General features: G+C 37.4%; 1 protein-coding gene across 1 annotated transcript in view; it reads right to left on the reverse strand.

The window, feature by feature from the left end:
* Positions 1 to 22,090, reverse strand: part of MEGF10 (multiple EGF like domains 10) — a 169,047-nt gene that overhangs the window by 81,127 nt on the left and 65,830 nt on the right. The window contains exon 5 of the mRNA XM_032263422.1: positions 8,553 to 8,645. Within this exon, the coding sequence (XP_032119313.1) occupies positions 8,553 to 8,645 (93 nt within the window). The remainder of the gene's footprint in view (positions 1 to 8,552; positions 8,646 to 22,090) is intronic.

Below are 22,090 nucleotides of genomic sequence, written 5' to 3' on the forward strand. Positions count from 1 at the left end.
TGCATGCCAGTTCTCCCAGCTACTCAGGAGGCTGAGGTGGGAAGATCGCATGATCCTGGGAGGTCACGGCTGCGGTGAGCTATGGTCATATCACTGCACCTCAGTCTGGGTGACACAGTGAGACCCAACCTCAAAAACAAATAAGTAAATTAAAAAGGATGTGGCCTGTGGGACAAGAACAATCACAAAGGGCTCCCCACCTGCTGTTCAGTCAACAGACTGGGCCACGTGTGAAGAAGGGTGGTGTAAGCTATGTTTGTCACACAAGAAATCGTAAGTAGCACATTTACTTGTCATTGTTACACTGCCAGGCATGGCACTGAGCACTTAACATGAGAATACATTTAATCCCCACAAGCCTATGAGTATAATATATATTCTTATCTCTGTTCAAAGCATGAGGAAAGGAGGCACAGAAACATTACAGAAAGGAGAGCAGCTAGGATGATGGCCATTCCATTCCAGGACGGGTGACGGAGGATGGTGGTAGTAGTTCTCTGCCCCCTCCTGAAAGTGGCAAAGGACAGTCCAAATTTTGGACTCCATGGGAAAGGCAAAATCAGCAGTTTCTGTCTGTGACCGCTATCAAACTACTTGGATGGTCCATCAGTGAAGCTGCCTTTGGGACAGTTCTGATGAACCATTCAGAACTCAGTCCTTCCCAGCTGTTATCATCGTCCTGCCCCCAACAATAGTGAAACCAGCCGGTCTACTCTTATTCTTGCTGCTCCATCAACCTGATTTCTAAAGTAATTCTGACGGCGCGACAGGCCTGCTAATGACTTACAGCGAGGACTGGGCTCCCAGCGTCGGCTCTCCTCAGACAGCATCGATCTCAACATTGTTGCCAGTCAATAGACCTTTATGGCAGACTTTGCTAGGAAATATGTCAGCTTTTGTGCCTTAATATCCTCCAAATGGATTCCTCCATTTGAATATCCTGCAGGCAAAGTCTTATTACTTTCTGCACGCTGTACATCATGCCTGCTTTACACAAAAGGTTATCAGCGTTCCTTATGCTGCACCTGAAAATGTTTGAGCTAGTCTTGCCCTCTAGGCATATTTTCACTGCTGCCAAGTATATTTAACTGGAATGCTATTAGTGACTCAATAAAACCCAACTTTGGAGTTTCTGGACCAAAGTTAATTTCTATTTTTGCCTCTATGTGTTTCTAATGTCAAAAGCAAAGAGCCCGAGGGACAAGCATTTGAAAGCCATACGCTGGCTGATTTAGGACTCTACTGTTTGTGCCCTATAGCTGTAGGTGAAATAGATTTCTCTATAGACGTGTGGGAAATTATAAATAGGATTACATGGATTAAGAAAAGAAACAAGTTATTGCTATTCATACAAAAGGTTTAAAGGGTTTCCAACACAAAGAAAGATCTCAGGAGTTGCATATACATGTTGATTCAAGTAAGTCGCACATAAAATCACAGACTTGAAAAGGATAATAAATAGAATCTGCCCCAACATTCACAAGATTATGAATAAGGAAAGTCCAGATGAGTGCCATTATGAATTTATCATCTCTAATATTAATGGGCCCTCAACATCTCTCAGGTTTATTTTCATAATTGCCTGGTATTGCCTCTCCCTGTCTCCTGTTCTCATTCTCACTGTTGCTGACTCTTGCTACTTTCAGTAAACCTTCTTTCCAACTTCCGGAGACCCCATACCACAGTGATTAAAGTTACCATCTCTGAATGAGATGCAAGTTTGAATCCACCGCTTACTAGATATATAAATTTAGGCAAGTCACTTAATTGGTCTGCACCTTCATTTATTTACTCATCTGTAAACTAGGAACAAGAACTGCAACCATCTCATAGTACGTTATGGCCATTAAGAGAGGTAATTCCTCTAAAGCTCTTACAATGATGCTTGCATTCCAAGTGCTTAATTAAAGCGAACTATTACCGTCATCATCGTCAATGTAACCACCCTTATGCCCCCTTTCATATCAGCAGACTCTCTCTCCTGCAAGTTTATCAACATAAAAAAGGTCATCTGATACAGACTTCCTCAGATTCTCCTCCCCATCGCCCACCAGCACCCCTGACAGCTGGAAACCTGTTTACACCTCTTCTGGCCCTGCTTTTCTTCCTTGTTCTGTTGGGAATGGGAAGTACTCCTTGCTAATCTCTCCATCAGTGCCCAGGATCCCATCCCATCTCCCAGCTGTCTTCTCAGGAGCCTTGTTCCCTCTATTCTGCAATCCGCTCTCTCAACCCCATCTCCAGCTTCTCCCTCTTTTCTTTCACCATCTTCTCAGCTTCTACATCTTTTTCACCTTAAAATACAGACAAAGGTATGAAAACAAATAACTTTTTCTTGACCCTACACCAACTTCTTACTCTCTATTTCTTTGCTTCCTCTACTTGGCTTCTCAGAGAAGTTTGTGGAAGAGTAGTCTATAGCAATCTGTTTTCTGTCCCCAGCTGTACTCTTAGCCCTTTTCGCCCTTGTCCACTCAGAAAATCTCTCACCACCTTATCCAACTCCGCCCAGTTTCCCCTCAATCTACCTCTTCCACTGAGGCAGTTCCTTTTCTCTCACTTTATCTTTCACCCAAGCTATGAGGTCTGTCAGAGCAGCAACCATTCCTGATTTGTTCCTTTATCCCCAGCATCTAATGCCATGCCTTGCACACAGTAATCATTCAATGAAAGTTCACAAAATGAACACATGAATGACCTTCTCAGAATCATACACTTCCATCATCTAATTAAATGGAAGCTTTACTGTGCTACAACCACATGCCAGGCACAATGGAGAATACAGAGATTAATAACATATGGCCTTTGCCCTCCAGGAGTTATCATCCAGTGATGGGAGAAGAGGAATAGAGGATTGATGCAGGGGCAGATAAATTGATGGGGGGAAGAACAGAACTAGAGCAGGAAAGAGGGGAGGAAGAAGGAGATGGAATAAGATAGATTAATGTCATTCCCTCATAAAAGCTAGGATATGCATTAGGATGCCAATGAAGGTAAAATACATGTGTGCTTTTCAAAAACAAACATTTAAATCAAATTTAAAAAGAAGCAATATGTTTAAGTCTAGTCAAATAAATCATGATTTCATTCCAGGAGAACAAACTTTGTATAGTTCTCTGACATGCCTGGTTTTTTATATTGAGGCTCCAGAAACCCAGGAACACTGACTGTATGTCACAGGCAGGAACCCTTCCCTCAGCTGCCAAGGTAAACGGACATATCAAATCTCTAAGAGAAGCTTTTGTGAAACTGGACATTTGAAGGGATTTGTCAGTCCCTTAATCGCCCATGTATTTTAGAAAGGAAAAAAAAAAAGATAGCTATGTATGACAGTTATCAATTTATTACCATGTGACCATTTTAGACTCCTAATGTCAATAAAAGGAGTTAATCTTTTGGCTGGAGTGACTGGTCCAGATTGTCAAGGAAAAATCTGGTTGCTGCTGCACAGAGAGGGAAGAACTATGTCTGGAACCCAAGGATCCTGTGGAATACCTCTTAATACTCCCATGCCAGTAATAAAGGTTGATGAGAAATGTCAACAACCAAAATAAGGCTGGACAAGTAGAAATGCAGATCTTTCAGGAACAAAAGTTTGAGCCACTCCACCAGGTAAAGAACCCCAAGCAACTGAAGTTTGGGCTGAGAATGGGGGAAATATGGAATGGAAAGTAGAAGAGGGAAGCCATAGATATCAGTTACCGCCTTGTGACCAGTTACATGAAAGAAGTTTGTAGTAGCTTTCAATGTTTTTTATTTGTTTGTTATATGTGTTTGTTTATTTTTATTTGCTATTTTCTTTTTTTCTTTTTGTTTTATATGCTAGGTGTTGCAAATTAATTTTAGTATCTAGGAGACAGAATATTCAATAGAATTGTGACTTAATTTGAAAAAAACTTAATATAGCCAGCAATGAATCCAATGAAGGTTGGGACTTGCATCTCCTCATTTTGGGAAGAGTATGAGCATGTTCACGTCTAAGATGAATTACTGTATATTATGTAGAAATACAGGGGGTTTTTATATGTATAGGAATGCAAATGTGTGTAGAGGGTGCATTTAGGAGTTGGGTAACTAAAGGAGTGTGCTGCAACAGTTATCAATGTATTGCCTTTCAGCTCTAAATTTATACTTGATTGCCTTCTCTGCAAAAATGGATACGTGCCCTTCAAATATTTTTTCATTGCCAGTTGGCCAAATGTTAAGTATTTTCAACAGGGGGCGCTAAAGAGACATCACAAAGGAGTTTTCCATTCTCGTTCCACTGCACTCAGACTAGTACTGCACTAGCGCTCTTAGCTCCTAAAGCACCAAGCTTCTGGAATGTAAGCACAGTGTCAATGGCTTCTCCGGTACCTGGCTCCTGGAGCACCTACGGCTTTCCCAGAGCCCTGTTTCTGTAGCACAAATTGCTTATCCAGAACAAAGCTCTTGCAGCATGGACAGCTTCTCTAGCATACAGCTCCTGCAGTACATTGTGGCTAGCGGCACCCATCAGCCAACGACTTCCCCTTTTTTGTAGCAGAGTACTTCTGGTGAGACTTTTCCACGAAGAATTTTTTTCAAAAGCTCTACACAAGTTCTAGAGGGCATATTTCCAGCAAGTTCTGCTAGAATAGTACCATAGCAGCCTTTCTGGATCTGAGTGAGCTGTGGCTGTGCCCTCTCTAGCAGGTCTGGATCACACCCTTAGTGGGGTTTCTTCTTTGGACATTCTATCTCCACCCTAGGGGTAGTGGTTGCTTCGTATATCTGCTATTCCTATATCTGTTAGAGATCTATCTACTTCTTACTAGCCCATCCCTCATTACTCCAATCTACTATGACAGTTAGTTAATAATTCTTTATATTAAACTTTTTCCTTGCAAGTCACTCTGTGTCCTAGTAGCAATGAGCACACCAGCCCCTAGATCTTGGTTTCTAAACACCATTCTACAATAAAAGGTACCAAGACTCCTTTAAAAAATGGTTCATTTAAGGCTGCAGCAGGAAAAATAAAAAATGAGCCTGGAGTATCTTCTAGCACCAGAAAGTAAGAAAGCACTCAAAATTGAAAGGATGAGTCATGTCAAAGGGATATAATGGGCCAGGCATGGTGGCTTACACTTGTAATCTCAGTACTTTGGGAGACTGAGGTGGGTGGATCACCTTAGGTCAGGAGTTCAAGACCAGCCTGGGCAACCTGGTGAAATCTCGTTTCTACTAAAAAAATAAAAATTAGCCAGGTGTGGTGGCACATGCCTGTAAGCCCAGCTACTCAGGAGGCTGAGGAAGGAGAATTGCTTGAACTCAGGAGGCAGAGGTTGCAGAGAGCCAAGATCATGCCATTGCACTCCAGCCTGGGTGACAGAGCAAGACTCTGTCTTAAAAAAAAAAAAAAAAAGAGGGACACCATGGTCAAAGCTGGAACAATCTGAGCAACAAAATAAATTATGTAATATGGTTTTTAACACAAAATGTCAAATTAATATACATGAGTCCCTACTGATATAAATAAATGTTTGAATAAATGCAGAAGAAACAAATCTTCCTTACAAAAAAATTCAAATAATATAGGTAGATATTCCTTCCTCAAAGACATAGAGCTTGTGTCTTGCCCTTCATCCCTGAAGGTAGGCTAGACTTAGTGCCTTGCTTCCACAGAATAGAGTAGAGGAAGGAGAAAATGGTAACTTCATGTGGAGAAGCCTAGCGCACTACCTTAACCAAGTGGTAAAGGTTAACCAAGTGGTAAATGTTAACCAATTGATGACATCAATGATATCACATGGATATCATGATATGATGTGAAGAGAAAGGGCATTTCAACTCTGGTATTCTTTTCAAAACTCATAACCCAAGTCTGATCATGAGAAAAACACCAGGCAAACACTGACTGGGGAACATTCTATGGAATACCTGGCCAGTTCTCTAGACTATCAACGTCATGAAAACAAGGAGAGACTAAGAAACTGTCACAGACCAGAGAAGACAGGGTAGACATGACAGTGAAATGCAGTGTGTTGCCCTGAACTGGAACCTGAAAGAGAAAGAGGATGTTAGTGGAAAAACTGATAAAATCCAAATAATATCTGCAGTTGATTTAATAGTAATACACTAATGTCAATTTCCCAGTTTTGACAAACTAATGGCCATTTAAAAGGTTAACAATGGGGGAGACTGAGTTTGAGCACACGGGAGCTCTCTTTGCCACGTTTCTATAAGTCTAAAAGTGTTCCAAAATAGAACAAAATTATATTTTAAAAATTTTAAAAAATTACTGTGGTTCCTGTCTCCTGGTTGGACCTTAAGTGACACAAGGAGGCAGTCTAATTATCAAGCAATTATTTTATGGATCTAATAGATACCACCAAATTGATGCATAATAGTAATCAAACAGGAGGGGACATGGAAATAGAATCCTTAGAAATTAGGCCATTTAAATTCTGCTAAATAATATTACTAGACCACAGATCTTGGCTCCAGAATTATCTTGTCAAGAGTGAACAAAACGATACATTTCCTGACATTAGGTTGATTGCCACAGACAAAATCCAGGCAGCAAGACCCATATTCTGGGTTCAGCTCAGAATATCATTTTTTTACCTGCTTAAAAAGGTATCAGAAATGGTTTTCTCAGGACACCCTTAAAAATTTCAGACAAACTTTGATGTTTATTTATGCTTTTGTTCATCATAAAGCCCAAACATGAGTTGTAAGAAAGAAACTAAACGTTGTCTCAATGTCATATTTCAGTGTTAAAAGAACATCTGTTCTCAGAATTCTAGAGTCTCCATTAAACTCCAAAATAAAGGAACGGTTTATTTTCTAGAAGGTCCTAATCAGTTCTAGAGAGTCTGAAACCCACGTAGGCTTTTGTTTTGCTAACACAAATACTCTTCAGTGTGAGCCCTTAGCTCGAGGTAGCCTGCAGTTGGTAGGAGACAAAGTATGAATACAACTGAAGTTATTCTGTAGCATTCTTGCCCTGGAATTAGTGGCAAACCACAGAGTTTACATGACTAATACGCTCACTCTTCCCTATCCCACTAGTTTATAATAATGTTATTTTTCTTCAAGATGTCTAAGCACAACTGATTTTTAAGCTGGAAAAGTTAATGAAAGCAACATCACATTTGAGGCCAGTCGGCCAGAAAAATGGACATGAGCCAAATCCCATGTCCCAAACATTTTGCCTCAATGGCATGTGAACAAAATGCCCGCTCTCCTCCTGATTTCCAACAGAAGCAAAACAAAACCCTGCAAGACAATTTTCCCCTGGAATTGAGAAACTTGACAGGGGCAGAAAGACACACACACACACACTCCCCCAACACACACACACACACACACATACACACACACACACACATACACGCACACACACACTCCCAGTCCGTGTTTAAGGTACAGTAAAAAGGCTCTTTCACACCAAGTGTTCTGTAAACAGACGGCACAGGGGCTGCCTCTGGAGATGCTGCTTCAAGGAGTGCCAAGAGACCACAAGTCCAAACCAGGTAGTTTTAGCAAGATAAAAAAATCATCTCCCCAATTCCAAAGTAAGCAAGTAAAAAATTTTTACATCAGCTTATTGAAATAAGTCCATTCAGACTAATTTCAAAATATTACCTGGTGGCAACAAAGACAAATTCGTGCTGTCATGAGAACTTGCCAATTTTTTTAAAGTATTATTTTCTTTTTTTTAAATGTAATATTTCATGCACTACAATTAGTTGTGCTTTAATTCCTTCTCACGTTTCTCAAGGCGAAAAAAGAAGCATAAAAGAACAGGACGTGGACGCAATTACGTGTACAGCAACAAGTTAACCAGAAGATTTAGGGTTTAACTGTGAATTTTAGAAAAGCAACTGTATTACAGGACATTCCATCATATAATCTTCATGATAATGAATATGGGATTTTAGGTATAGACTGATTTTAGTCCAAAATACCATCATTTTATAATTATAATTTCAACATAATGAAGACAAATTATATACTATGTTAGGATTTGATTTAACAAGTACCAAAGTGTTCATGAATTTTCATTTATTACAGATATTTCTCCCTAAAGTTACCTGAACAAGTACTCATTATTTGCATCTCAGAATTCAGAGATAAAAAGATATGTTAGCATCAAAAATACCAACTTTACTCCTGAGTTAAAAACCAACAGGTGGTAAATCACCAATAGAGTTTCTTAGAGAAATCAACAGGTAAAAACGGAAGCGAGAATACAATAGCTATGTTAACCACCACTGCCTTACTAAGGTAAGGAATCTAGATTGTAGACCCTACTCTGAAAAATGCATTCACATCCACAGAAGTATGAGCTGTTGTATAATTGTTGAAATGTCCTTCTTTCCAAGAACTTTTGTTTATGCTCAATTAGCAAGTTATGTATATGTACATATACAGATTTAAAAGAAACGGTATGACCGAGTGGGACATGGCATTCACGCTCTGCTCTGCGTAGGGATGAATAAGGAAAGCATGGCTCAGAGTCATCTGCAGACAAGGAGGCCCCTACAGCTAAAACATCCCAAGACAGACAACAACAGGTGGAAACTTACCACTGGAGCAGTTGGTCCCTCCCCAGCCAGGCTCACACTGACAGGTGTTTGGAGCAATACAGCGACCATGGACACATTTATCAGCACAGTGGGCTGTCAGAGAGAAAATCAATCAAATAAAGTTGGCACCAGAAAAAAAGCCAACAACACAGCTGTTGCACATCCAAGTCTCAAGTATCACTTAAAAACAACATGCATGCTTGATAATTTTCTTCAATCCGTTCCTCAGTCCTCTTGCAGTCTGCTGCAGGACCAAACAATTCCCCTTCTTATTTTGGTATCACCAAATAAATCCCATCATTTCCACTATTCTATTCTACTTCATGCTAAATTAGAAAAGAAGTTTCAAGGAAAATTGCCTAATTCACTCTTTAAAAAAAAATTATCAATGAGTATCAAATATATCCTTTTTGTTTCAGAGGTAGCCAATGTAGAGAAACAAACCACAAAGCAAGATATCAGGGCCTCAGAGTGACAGAGTAGATGGAGAGTATTATGATTGTGTATTATTATTTTTTTTTTTACATAATACATTCACCAGAAACAAGAGTCACACTTCCTTGTGAACATGTTATTCAAAACTATGACAGCAGAATTGCATGCTCTTTTTCTGTGGAAGAGAATATTTGAAAAATGCCACCCAGGTCTCTGGGAAACAATAAATCTCAATCCTCTTTCATTAGTAAATATCTTAGGTGTACCAAGCCCTTGGAGGCAAAGGGGCATCACTGCAAACATGAGTGAATGAACAGTCTGAGGATTTCCCAAATAGGGATCAAAATATGCTGTGCCAAATCTTAGCATTATCATTAATCTTGGTAGCTGCACATTGGTTAAACATTCTTTTAAATATCTGGATATATGCATAATTTTGAGAACAGCTTAAAAGGGCTGGGGGTTCAGATAATCTAAAATTTTATTTAAGGGTGGGATGAAGTGCTCTGTACTTTAAAGATGCATTTTATTAGTGTATGTCTTATGACAAAAGTAAAACAGGTTTACTGCCTAAATATATAAAACACCGATATGTAAAATAAGCCTTTCTCCAGTAGCACAAACTGGTAACATTTTTGTGCATATAGAATCTTTGGGAATTCTTTTCCTACATAATTTTCTTCTCAAAAAAATAGAATCAACTTTTTCAATGTGCTTTTCCACCTAATATAATGGCAATAATATTTTCGTGTCATTAATATTAATATATGTGATTTATGCACTAAGGTGTATATTATATATGTGTATATATACATGCATGCACACACACACAGTGCATACACTGTTGAACCAAAAATGACCACTTCTAAGGTCTTGATCATAAGATTTAGACATGAAGATATATGAGGGAGGGCATTTTAGATGAAGAGAAAGCAAAAGCAACAGGTAGAAAGAAAAACAAATGAAATAAGAAGTTCTGTTGGGTGCAGTGTTTGGGGCAATAGCTTTGCAAGGGAGAGAGAGAGAGAGAGAGAGAGAGAGAGAGAGAGAGACAGACCCTGAAAACCAAGTTAAGGTGTTGGGGCTTTATTCTGAGAGTTATCTAGGAATAGTTTAATTAAAGGTATACATTTGTTATAAGAAACCAATACATAGAAGACACCACAATGAAATAAAGTGGCCATAAATTTTGGAAAATACAAGCTCTCTTGCTATCACCAGAATAACTCTTTAGCATTAGGCGATTTAGTGAGGAATATCAGAGCTGGTAAGCTTGGGACCCTGGTCCAGGGTAAAATTTTCTAGAGTTTGAAGGAAGTGCTTAGCAACCTCATAATATTTGAGTCAGACAATTAAATATTTAATTGTAATTAAAAGCAGAACTTGCCTGTAACTTATGAACACTCTGCCCCTGCATTATCTTAATTTTTGCTGTGGAGTTAAGTCGGTATGTGCCAAGTTCAGAGTTTAAAGTCTCCGTCCACCTCTAGGGATGTGTTTGAACTTGCAGATGTCATTAATTTGTAAGCACAAGGCTCTGTACTGTTCTTTCGTTAAAATTTAGATAGCTACATACCTAAAGCCAGCAAACTACCATACTTGAATGTGTGAAGTTCAACTAAGTACCACAGTAGGCTTAGGTCTAACAGTGTAGGGCATGCTCTGGATGCTGTATCACGCTGTGTTAAATGGCAACACGGGTACAGAGGACTCTCCCACCAGTGAGAGCTCTGGCACCCACTGTCAATATGTCAATACGAGAGGGATTTTTCCTCTCACTTTTCTTACGTACTGATGGCTTTTATGTTTGCATCTATTCCAGTGAACAGTCTTCAGACCCAAGTTTACCAACTCTCCTTCTTCAACACATTAAAGCTACTAAAATTCTGTTTGAATATCTCCAGAAGTTTAAAAAATCAGATACTCTTTGCCTTTAATGTGAAACAAGACGTCTTTAACACGGTGCATTTAAAACAAAACACAGAAATTGAATGTGGTGGCTGACGACAAGAAGTATTTCCCATGTTCTTGAATTTTACATTTTTGCATTTAATAGTACAGTTCTCACCAGTTAACTTCACACTAAAAAAGTTATAAATTCATATATATGATAAATTTATATTAATATTACTTTGTTTTAATATCTTGGGCATCTATGTAAGATTTCATTTGACAAAAGAATTAATATTACCATTTGAGAATTTGAAAACTTCTGGGTTCCCAAAAAGCTGGATTCCATCAGAGCAACCTAAAGTTTTGTATTCATGTGGGAAGGGGCTGGCTTTGAAGAGAGAATGTTTCCGGTATTCTATGGACAGGTCTCAATTTGCTGCTCTCCCTTTCTTCTCTATCCTTTCATTTTTTTCACTTTTTATCTTCATTTTCACTTTTTACAACTTACTGTCTTTCCTCACAAACCACTTATTTGATATACACCATAGAAGCTGCAGATTAAAATTTGATTTTAATTGTAATTGTGTTGACTCTTAATCCCAGGGTGACTCCAACTGAGTTCCACCTGAATCAATGGGTAAGAAAGGTAAGATTGAGCAAGTTACCCCAGCACTTTTCTCTAACATCAGAATAACATTTACTAGATGGGTAAATAAATGCTGGATAAGTGAAGCATATGTTCCAGAAAAGTAAGAATCAGAATTGCATATGTTTGGATCCCAATCCATTGCTTTTTATTGCTCTTATTTTGTTAACTCCAAAAAAAGATAATAAGTAAATTTCTATGGGCAGAACCAAAGGAGACCTGCTTCGTAATGCTTTGAGATTGCTAGATAATCACACAATGTTCTCATGTGTGATTCCCGATACGGAAACTTTGTGTTTTATGACATGAATTCTCAGAAGTTCAGTCAATTATAACAAATTTTTTAAATCTGTGATGATAATTTTAAACTATGGATTATTTTTATGAAAACCTCTCCAGCTAACATTCGGCCAAAGTCTGAAACAAAATGTGGATGTGTCATTAGCAGAAAACAAATTTGCCCGTAAGTTAATTAGGAATCGGAAGGGGGAATCTGCTTCCCTAATGATTTCTTTTTTCTTAATTAAAGCTAAAACCAATGGAATCACCTCTGAGCATTGATGCCTAAAGGCAAATAATGATCTAAATAATGAGAAATATTGTTGGGATGGAGTCTAAAAGGAAAGAACACAAAATCCTACTTCCATGATGCAGAATCTTCACATATTAGACTCCATTATGCAAGTGCCATCTCTGCTCCATGCCCTTTTCCACTATCTCTGGGCTCCCCCCACATCCAGCAACAGGCCTCATAAAAGATGGAAAAGAGCAAAGGGAAGCAACAGAGGACAGAGTAAGCTATAGAACTCTCCATGTTCTCTGATGTTCCAACTCACCAAGGTGCAGAAACACCGACTATGGCACATGCATGACACAGACGCCCACTCCATCACCAAGAGATTAGCTGAGCTCAATTACTACCTTGGTCTTACCTCCCCTATTCAGCTTCAGATGCCATCTACTCTGGGTGCTGAGCTTCCATGACTAACACGCTCCACATGAAAAACCAATGTAGGCTAAAGACATTAATTGTTCATGTAGAAAACCCCAAAGTGAACTAGAAAAGAAAAAAGGGCACAGAGGTCCATCTAGCAAATGTTCAGTAGCTGAGCTATAAAGAATAGGTACAAAAGGACCCATTATAAGTGCGGCTATCCATGGATGAGAATAGATATTTTATTCCTTACCCGTGTCCTTTCTTCTTATTTTTAAAAGGGCAATTAAAAATAAGAAAACCCTAGCAAAGATAATCTGTCCAAATGATTTCTGCTCTGCACCCATCTGTAAGAAAATCAGTAAACATCCTACTCTGAGTTTGAATCTTTTGTAGAGGCCAAATATAAGCTGAATCTCAACCTGCACTCAGTATGCTGCTTCATACACAGCAAGCTACACGGGGCAGCCAAGACATCTTCTCCCTCAAGAACTAGGAGGCAAGAGACACTAATGAGAAGAACAGGCCATGTCTTTGAAGTGAAAGCTGTGGACAGTCTGTCTGCCTGATGGACAGGTGGGCACTGACATGATGACCCTGGAATCTTCTCTAATTAGGCTCCTGTTTCAGCCTTAGTTCCTAAATCCATTTAAATCCCATTACCAATGACATGGACCTCATTCTTTTTACTTGTAAATACTTGGCTTTAATACTGAGAGCCATTAACTATGCTCAATAGTTTTCTCTTCTGCCACATACAATTCCCTTTGGATTTTCACCTAGGAATGGCAAAAAAGTGAAAGGAAGAGTAGACAAACTAAAGATTTCTTTATAAACCAATTATATCGCTAAAGACAGTACATATCATTGTCTTAAATAATAAATTTATTTAAATTAATATGAAAAATGTTTCCAGAATCAAAATAGCTCTTGAAATCAACTGTCCAATAGAAACACAAAACTTCCAGCTAATCCATCCCCAAAAGTTCTTTTTTATTCTGATGTTATGACCAAAGAGTGTAAGTCACAAATCTTGTTTTCTCTCATTTATTCTATGAGTTGCCACAGAGGAATATAGATTTTTAAAGATGCCTTTACTGAGCATCATTCCTGAATTTTTCAGGAAAGAAAACAGATGTAAAAAAAAATGGATAATTTCCCCAATATTCATAGTTGGTATTAAAGACAGAAGTAGGATTAAACCCTGGACCCTGACTCCCAGTGGACCAAAACTTAAGATGGATTTTAATGGGAGTGAGCAGGAGCAGGAGTGAAAAGGATGACAGAGGATATTATGGATCATATACCAGGGCAGGTGTACTAGATGGCCAGGAGTCAGGAGTCAGAAGATTCAAAGGAAGAAGGAGGAGAAAGCAAACAGAGAGTTGACTTCCAAGATAGACTTTATCTTCCCCACACTTTTGTCTGAGGACAATTACATGCAAAGTCCTTACAAAATCTAATTGCTACAAGTGTACAGGAACCATTTGGCTTTCATATTTCCAAACATTATATTGCAGCCTACCCTATTGCGTTTGTTTATAAAATGGAAAGGGGATTCCCTTTTTCTTCTGTTTAATATTTATTGATACACCAGGTACATTGCTAGGCACTACTATGTATACAAAGATGGCAGACTAGGAACTCAATTTGCAAAGGAAACCTGATGTAGATCCATCAAAATCGATGAATGTTCAGTAGAATTCAGGGATAATAAGAGAGGCTTTGGAAAAATACTGTGAGAGCATATCGAATGATTCAATTTATTTGAAATGTCCAAATGGACAACTCCATACTTGTTGTCTAGGGCTGTGGGTTAATGTGGAGTGATGGCTAATACAGGGGTTTTATTGAGATGATGAAAATATTCAAAAATTGACCGTGTGATGGTTGTACAACTCTGTGCATATATTAAAAATGGTTGAATTGTACACGTTAAATGGTTGAATTGTATGGTATGTGAATTATATCTCAATAAAGCTGCTATAACAACATTGTGGGGACTGTGGGAGCAGCCAATTCCAACTGGGGTGAAATCAAGGAGGATCTTATGAAAGAGAAAACATCTGAGCTGAAAAACTGGATATCTTCGTAATAAAGTTACAGGGAGGAGTGGCCAAAAACAGCTGCTTCATACACCTTTTTCCTTGCATCCCATCCCTAAAGTTGCATAACTTTTTGCTTGGGGTCCGGGGCTCTTATCCAACAGCCACCTGTGGTCCATATGTGTAATGTCCATAAGGCTGATCAGTGGTAGAAAGAGCTTAAGAACACTAGGAACCTATATGTTTGCACTTAGCAAATGTAATAATAATAATACAAAAATTCTATCTATAACTCTTTTCTTTCCATTCCTTATAGGGCTTTCATGTCATTTAAGGGCAAGTACAAAGAGCTACTACTGGCAGTGTCTTTGGCAGACATTGTCAATTGTATACTCAATATCGGTTCTTCCTTCTACCCTTATTAACAGAATCTTACTTTTCCCAGGTCCAGCAGTGATATCAGCAATAAACTACATTCATTAGCCCTCTTTCTAGATTGAAATGCCCATATGAAAAACAGTGCTGAGAGACAGACACAGTTGGTAAGTGCAACTCCTCTTCTCTTTCTCTTTCCTGCCGCTTGGTGTGTGGACTTGGCTGAATCTGCAAAAAGCACGAGGCAACTCTGAGGTAAGGATCAAGAGAATCATGGGACCCTTCACTCTGAATTCTTTGCATGGATAAATAAGTGCCATAAACCACACACTTCCAGGTTTATCATGACATGAGGATCCTTATTACGTATATATTTCTATTTTTCAGATCTCTATTTCTTGAAGCAAAACATGATTTGCAACTAATACACTGCTCTTTTGAAAGATCTTTCAGGTCAGTCAATTAATAAATTAAATAAAAAACTATACTAGCAGAAAAATTGGAGACCCATCTATATAAGGAGGAAATACAAGAACTCAGAACTTCTGCCATACATTTTAGGTGAAGGTATCACAACCTAGTCCAAGTGGGATAGCCAAAAGATGTGAGGAGAATCAAAAATCTGGCCATTAGATGTACACCTCATTCTCTCCCTGAAGCACTATTTTGGCTCAAATTACAATGTGAGAAGAGATAAATTTGGTTACTATAAACCCCAAAACCACGAAAACAATAAAACTAAGTGTTATAGCTAATAAGCCAACAAAGAAGATAAAATAGAATTACAAAAAATATTCAACCTAAAATGAAAGCAGAAAAGAGAAAAATGAGAACAAAAAACAGATCGACAAGAAATCAAATATAACTATATCAATAATCATATTAACCACAAATGGTCTAATATCAAAATTAAAAGACAGTAATTATCAGATTGGATTAAAATGCAAGATCTAACTATATGCTGCTTACAAGTATAAGAAACACACTTGATTAAAACACAAATATATTTAAAGTAAAGGTATGTAAAAAAAATACCATACTAACACTAATCAAAAGAAAGCTAGAGGAGTTATGTTAATATCAAATGAAGATTTCAGAACAAAGACTATTTTTAGAGATAATAAAGGTCACTTCATAATGATAACATGCTCATTCATTATAACGAAATAATAATCCTAAACATTTATGCATCTAATAACACTTTCAAAAACTGCAATGAGAAATAGATATAATTAAAGCAGGAGATTTGAATAACTAGTCTCAATAATTGATAGAACAATTAAACAGAAAATAAGAAAAGACGTAGTAGACTTGAAACTAAAAGCCAACTTGATCTACTTAATAGTTATAGTACACTCCATCCAATAACAGCAGAATATATTTCCTTTTCAAAAACATAAAGAACAATAATAAAGTTAGATCATATTCTATGAAATAAAACAAATCTCAATCAATTTTACAAGATTCAAGGGATATAAAGCAATTTTCTAATCATAAGGAAATTTAGTTAGAAATCAGTAATAGCAAGATATCTGGAAAATTTTCCCAAATATTTGGAATTAAATAACATACTTCTAAATAACTAAAGGTGAATGAAGAAATCAAAAGATATATTAATCAGAAAGTATTTTAAAGTAAACAAAAACAAAATCACAACATGTGAAAATTGTGGAATGCTCTTAACACAGCACATAGAGGAAATTTTATAGCACCAAATGCCTATATTATGAAAGAAGAAAAGTCTCAAATTATCTTAGCTTCTACCTTAAGAAACCAGAAAACAAAGACCAAGCTAAACCCAAATGAAAGGAGGAGAAGAAATAATAAAATTCAAAGCTGAAATCAATAAAAAAAAAAAAACAGGAAAGCAAAACAGAAAATCAACAAAAATAAAATCTAGTTCTTTGAGAAGATCAGCACAATGAATCAACTTCTAGTCATATTTATCAGGAAAAAAGAGGGCAGGCACAAATTTCCAGCATCAGAAATGAGAGAAGTGATATCACCACAGAATCTACAGATGTTTTTTTAAAAAAGCAAATGTTAATAAAAACTTATGCCAATAAATTTGATAACCTAGATGAAATGAAAAAACTACTAAAGCTTATTCAAGTAGAAATAAATAACCTAAATGGACCTACATATTTTAAAGCAATTAAATTAAAGTTAAAAGCTTTCCCATTAAAAAACAAAACAAAACAAAAAAAACCCTCCAATTCCAGATGGCTTCTATGATGAATTATAGCAAATATTAAAGGAAGAAATAATACCAATTCTAAAAAAATTTTTCCAGAAAAGTGAAGGCCAGAGACTACTTCCCAACTTCCCAACTATGAGGCCAAAATTGCCTTAACACTAAAACCGGAGATATTTGCAGTTAAAAAAAAAAAAAGAAAAGAAAACTACAAACAAATATTAATCACATAGGTGTAAAGATTCTAAACAGAATTTTAGTGAATAAAATCCAACAATATGTAAAAGGATTAAATTTCATGACCAGGTGAGGTTTGTTCCTTCGTGTGTGTGTGTGTGTGTGTGTGTGTGTGTGTGTGTGTATCTCAAGTATTTAGAAAAAGTATATTTACTCCTAACAAAAATTTTCTGCAAACTAGAAAAAGAAGGGAGTTTCATCAACCCCATAAAGGGCAAATATGAAAAACCTACTACTAACATGGTTAGTGGTAAAAGAGTGAAATGCTTTCCTCTAAGATTAACAACGGAACAAGGATTCTTGCTCTTACAATTTCTATTCAGCATTATTCTGGGGGTTCTAGCAAGTATAACAAGGCAAGAAAAAGAAATAAAGCTTATGTAGATTGAAAAGAAAGAAGTAAAACTGACTTAATTTACAGACCATGTAATATATGTATTTATTTAGAAAATCTAATGGAATCTACAAAAAACTGCTAAAAAAAAATAAGAGTATTTAACAAGATTACAGATGAAAGTCACTATACAAAACCTCAATTATATTTCTATACGTTAGCGACAATCAGAAATTGAATAGTTGTTTACCATAACGCCAAAAAATATAAAATACTTAAGGACAAATCAAGCCATGTGAAGGACCTATACACTGAAAACCAACAACACTGCTGAGAGAAAGTAAAGAAGAACTGAACAAAATTATCAATCAATTTGATCTATTTGACATTTGTAGAACACTCTCCCCAACAATGGCACTACATACATATTATCTTAAATAGCGAGATAGTACTTGTTTGTGAGTCAGATGACTCTATTAATAAAATATTAATTCTCCAATAATTTTATAGATTCAAAGCAATGCCAAACAAAATTTCCAGATTTTGGCTATTAGAAATAAAGTATCTCTGATCACTTATATACAACTACTAACTGGTTCAGCCATTCAACTCCGGGTATTACCCAAGAGAAATGAAAGCATATGTATGCCTATACAAAGTTGTACACATAAGTTTTTGAAGAAGTTTTACATGTAATTGTCAAAAACTGAAAAAAAAAAATCCAAATGCACTAATAGAATAATACTCAGCAATAAAAAGGAATGAGCTAGCAATGCACATGGCAATATGATGAATCTCAAAATGACTATGATGACTATGATGAGTGAAAATAATCAGATATAAAAGACTGCATAGGCCCGGCTTAGTGGTTCATGCCTATAATCCCAGCACTTTGGGAGGCCAAGGCAGGCGGAACACAAGATCAGGAGTTTGAGACCAGCCTGGCCAATATGGTGAAACACTGTCTCTACTGAAAATACAAACATTAGCCAGGCCTGGTGGCACTCCCAGCTACTCGGGAAGCTGAGGCAGAAGAATCACTTGAACCCAGGAGGCGGAGGCTGCAGTGAGCCAAGATCGAGCCACTGCACTCCAACCTGGGCAACAGAGAGAGATTCCATCTAAAAAAAAAGCCATACTCTATGATTCCACTTATATAAAGCTCTAGAAAATACAAAGTAATCTAGAGTGACAGAAAGTTGATCAATGGTTGCCTGAGCAGGGAGGAGTGGATGGGAGAAATTACAAAAGGATGTGAGGAAACAGGGGGGAGGGGATGGGAGAAATTACGAAAGGGTGTGAGGGATGTATAGGTTCACTATGACAATTGAGGTGAGGGTTTCAGGCTTGTGTACATATGTCATTATTTATCAAATTGTACATTTTAAAATGTGCTGCTTATTGTATGTCAATTTTACCTCTATAAAGTTGTTTAAACAACAACAAAAAAAAACCTAGAGCATGAGGAGAACTTTTAGAGAGAAGCAAAGAGCCCTCTCTCAATAGAGAAAAAGAAAATCTGAGCTAACATTCAAATCCTCTATGTACATACTATGCAATTTCACTAAGTCTGTGGTCATTGGTGTGTAGAGCTCTTTAAATGTCTGTGAAGGTATTGGCTTTAGATCCTCCCAATAAATATTTATTTGGGGAAATGCTAATACTAAAAAATGACAATTCGATGTTCTATTAAGCTTTTCCTCTACAAAGTAAATGACTTATACAGAAAAAAAAATACAGCTTGTGTTGAAATAGACTATTGTAATGGATCCCACACAAGGGATTGGAATACCATCTGTGGAGCACATAATCCTATTCATTTATTTGAAAATAGAAAGGGTTTTTAGCTTAATTCCACACTTACAAAGGCATTATCTATTCTGGCCACAACTCTCAGTGTGTCTCTTTAGGTTGAATCAGATTTAAGTAATGTGAGTAACATGATCTTAATGGACTGTAGCACCAAAATGTTAACCAGCACTGGAATAAAATCTAGTTTTTATAGGCACAAATTCCTAACAACTGAACCTACAACAGGTCTGATGATAAACTGCAAATTGACTCAATTTCAGAAGAATTCCAAAATCATCAGCATACCATTTAGGGAAGAAATCAGAAGGAAGGCATCTTTATTTGGGACAAATTATTTGCCAGCTGGTCTTGTCATGTCTGCATCTATGAGGAAAGCATGATGATTCTATGCACAGGAAGTGCCATCCCAGGCTCCTCTGTTTTTAGAATGGCATTTCTCTTGGTCTGACCACTCTATGGAGCCATGAAATTCTTTTACAAATATTCTTTCCCACAGCATGTTTTCCACCACATGGCATTTCCCCTGATCTGCCCTATTTCATCTTGCTGACACTTTGCTACCCTTTATCCAACACATCTGTATCACATGTGAATGATAAAGGCCAGCCCTAGGGAAAGTTAACAGAGCAGTGGAAGTCATAACTGGGGTACAACTTTTCCCACTCAGTTTCTTTGCCCCTTCTCCCTCCTTGGTGGTGATCCCTTGACATTCCTCTAGAACTCTGATGCCCTCATGTTCTTTCTACTCTCCTTCCCTGTCTTCACCAGCTTGAGAATAAATGGAATCCCCATGCCCATGGATCAATGACTAATAACAACAGCTGAGATTATTTCTCTTGTCAGGAACCTTTGCATTTCATTATGAAAGTCTTAAGCCAAATGTATAAATCAAGCAGTAAGAATTTCTTCAAAAGAAGAAGGGTTACAGTTTCAAGAGAAAGCTGGCAGCAGAGCCTTTGCTACGAGAATGCCTCAAAACCAGGGAATACAAACTCAAATGCCTTCAGAGGTCACAGGGATAAATTGGAGAACAATTACAAGTCAGGAGACCTGGGGAAACTCAGAGGGCACTTGCTCAACCAAAGCCGGATGCTCCCCATCAGTTCCCTGTCTGTTGCCACATAGGAATATCAAGCCAGTGTTATCAATAGCCTGATTTTTCCATGGAAGAGGAAAGTCTCAAGTTTTAAGTTAAAATTTTTAAAAACATAAAACTGTATGGGCCCTAAAACCCCTACAATTATGCATCAGATCATCCAGCCTCCGTAAGTGATGGTCCTAAAAGAACATAGAATAAAGGGATTTTTAAATTAAGTTCTTTGAGAGGTCACTTCTTTCTTTTCTTTCTTTTTCTTTCTTTCTTTCTTTCTTTCTTTCTGTCTTTCTTTATTCTTTCTTTCTTTCTTTCCTTTCTTCCTCTCTTTCTTTCTTACAAATGGTCTCACTCTGTCACCTAACCTGGAGTGCAGTGGCACAATCTCAGGTCACTGCAACCCCCACCTCCCAGACTGAAGTGATCCTCCCACCTCAGTCTCCCTTTTTCTTCATTTCACAATTTTGACCCTTTATTACCTGCCAAATCTATCATTCATATAGCTAATTTGAGGTTTTTTTTCTTTCTTTCTACCCTATTAACTGATCATATTGCTATTCTGAATTTCACATCAGGAGAGTCTTCATATGCACACTTATTGACAACTCTACTTTTGGTGAACAACTATTTACCATAAAATACCTCTGTTAATAATAGTTCAAAATTTGGGGGAGTGGGCCAGTAAAATAGGCATCTCCTCCATGCCATAGCAAAGGTAAAGCAGTATCTATTATACCCTTCCAGCCTCAGCTAAAACTTTCCCTTTCTTGAGTTGTTAAAACAGACAATATAATTGTTCTTGGAAGAAATTAAAGGTCCAAAGAGTCTCAAATAAATTATAAATATTTAGAATTACCCAGTCTATGTTTATAGAAAACAAAATCCCTCAATGCAGTGTTTTCCAAATAAGTAGATTCTAAGAACTATTTCTTCCATCATGTTCTTGGGAAAAGAAAAGGGAAGGGAGCAGAGGAAGTAAGGAATTCCATGGTCAAAAAAGTTTGAGACATGCCTTTGCTGCAGGCATTCCCAGAGCCTTTAATAGGCTGAAGCAAATCTTCAAGAAAGGGGATCCAACATACTGCATTTCCCAAACTAATTGGATAATGCAACAGTGAATTCTGCAGGACGAGTATTCCATAGCTCATAACTACAGATAATACCTAGGATCCAAGTTTCTGGAAACCTATTCTCTTCCCTGGATCAACAAGTAGGTTTCATTTGTGGTGGCATATTTCCTTTTATGTTCCTCAATTTCATGCTGACTACAGTAACTTAGCTTAGCTATTGTTTTTCTGTTTAAATCTCCATAACTTTGACGGCCATATCTTTAAACTTGCCATAACCACCTATGCCCTTCCAATGTGGCTAGGGGGTCAGCGAGGCCTGCCTTGAGCTAATGCTGCCCTGTGTCACTTGAATCAAAACATCTGAGTTTCTCTGTCTTACCTCTCTTGGAGTTCCCTGTCTGACTTTCCTTGAGCCTTCTTTAGAATAAGTTATCAATAAAAAAAGATCTGGAACTTGGGATATTACTACG

The sequence above is a fragment of the Sapajus apella genome, unplaced genomic scaffold (assembly GCF_009761245.1).
Source record: "Sapajus apella isolate SASKATOON/1434 unplaced genomic scaffold, GSC_monkey_1.0 scaffold1, whole genome shotgun sequence".
Taxonomy (NCBI): Eukaryota; Metazoa; Chordata; class Mammalia; order Primates; family Cebidae; genus Sapajus; species Sapajus apella.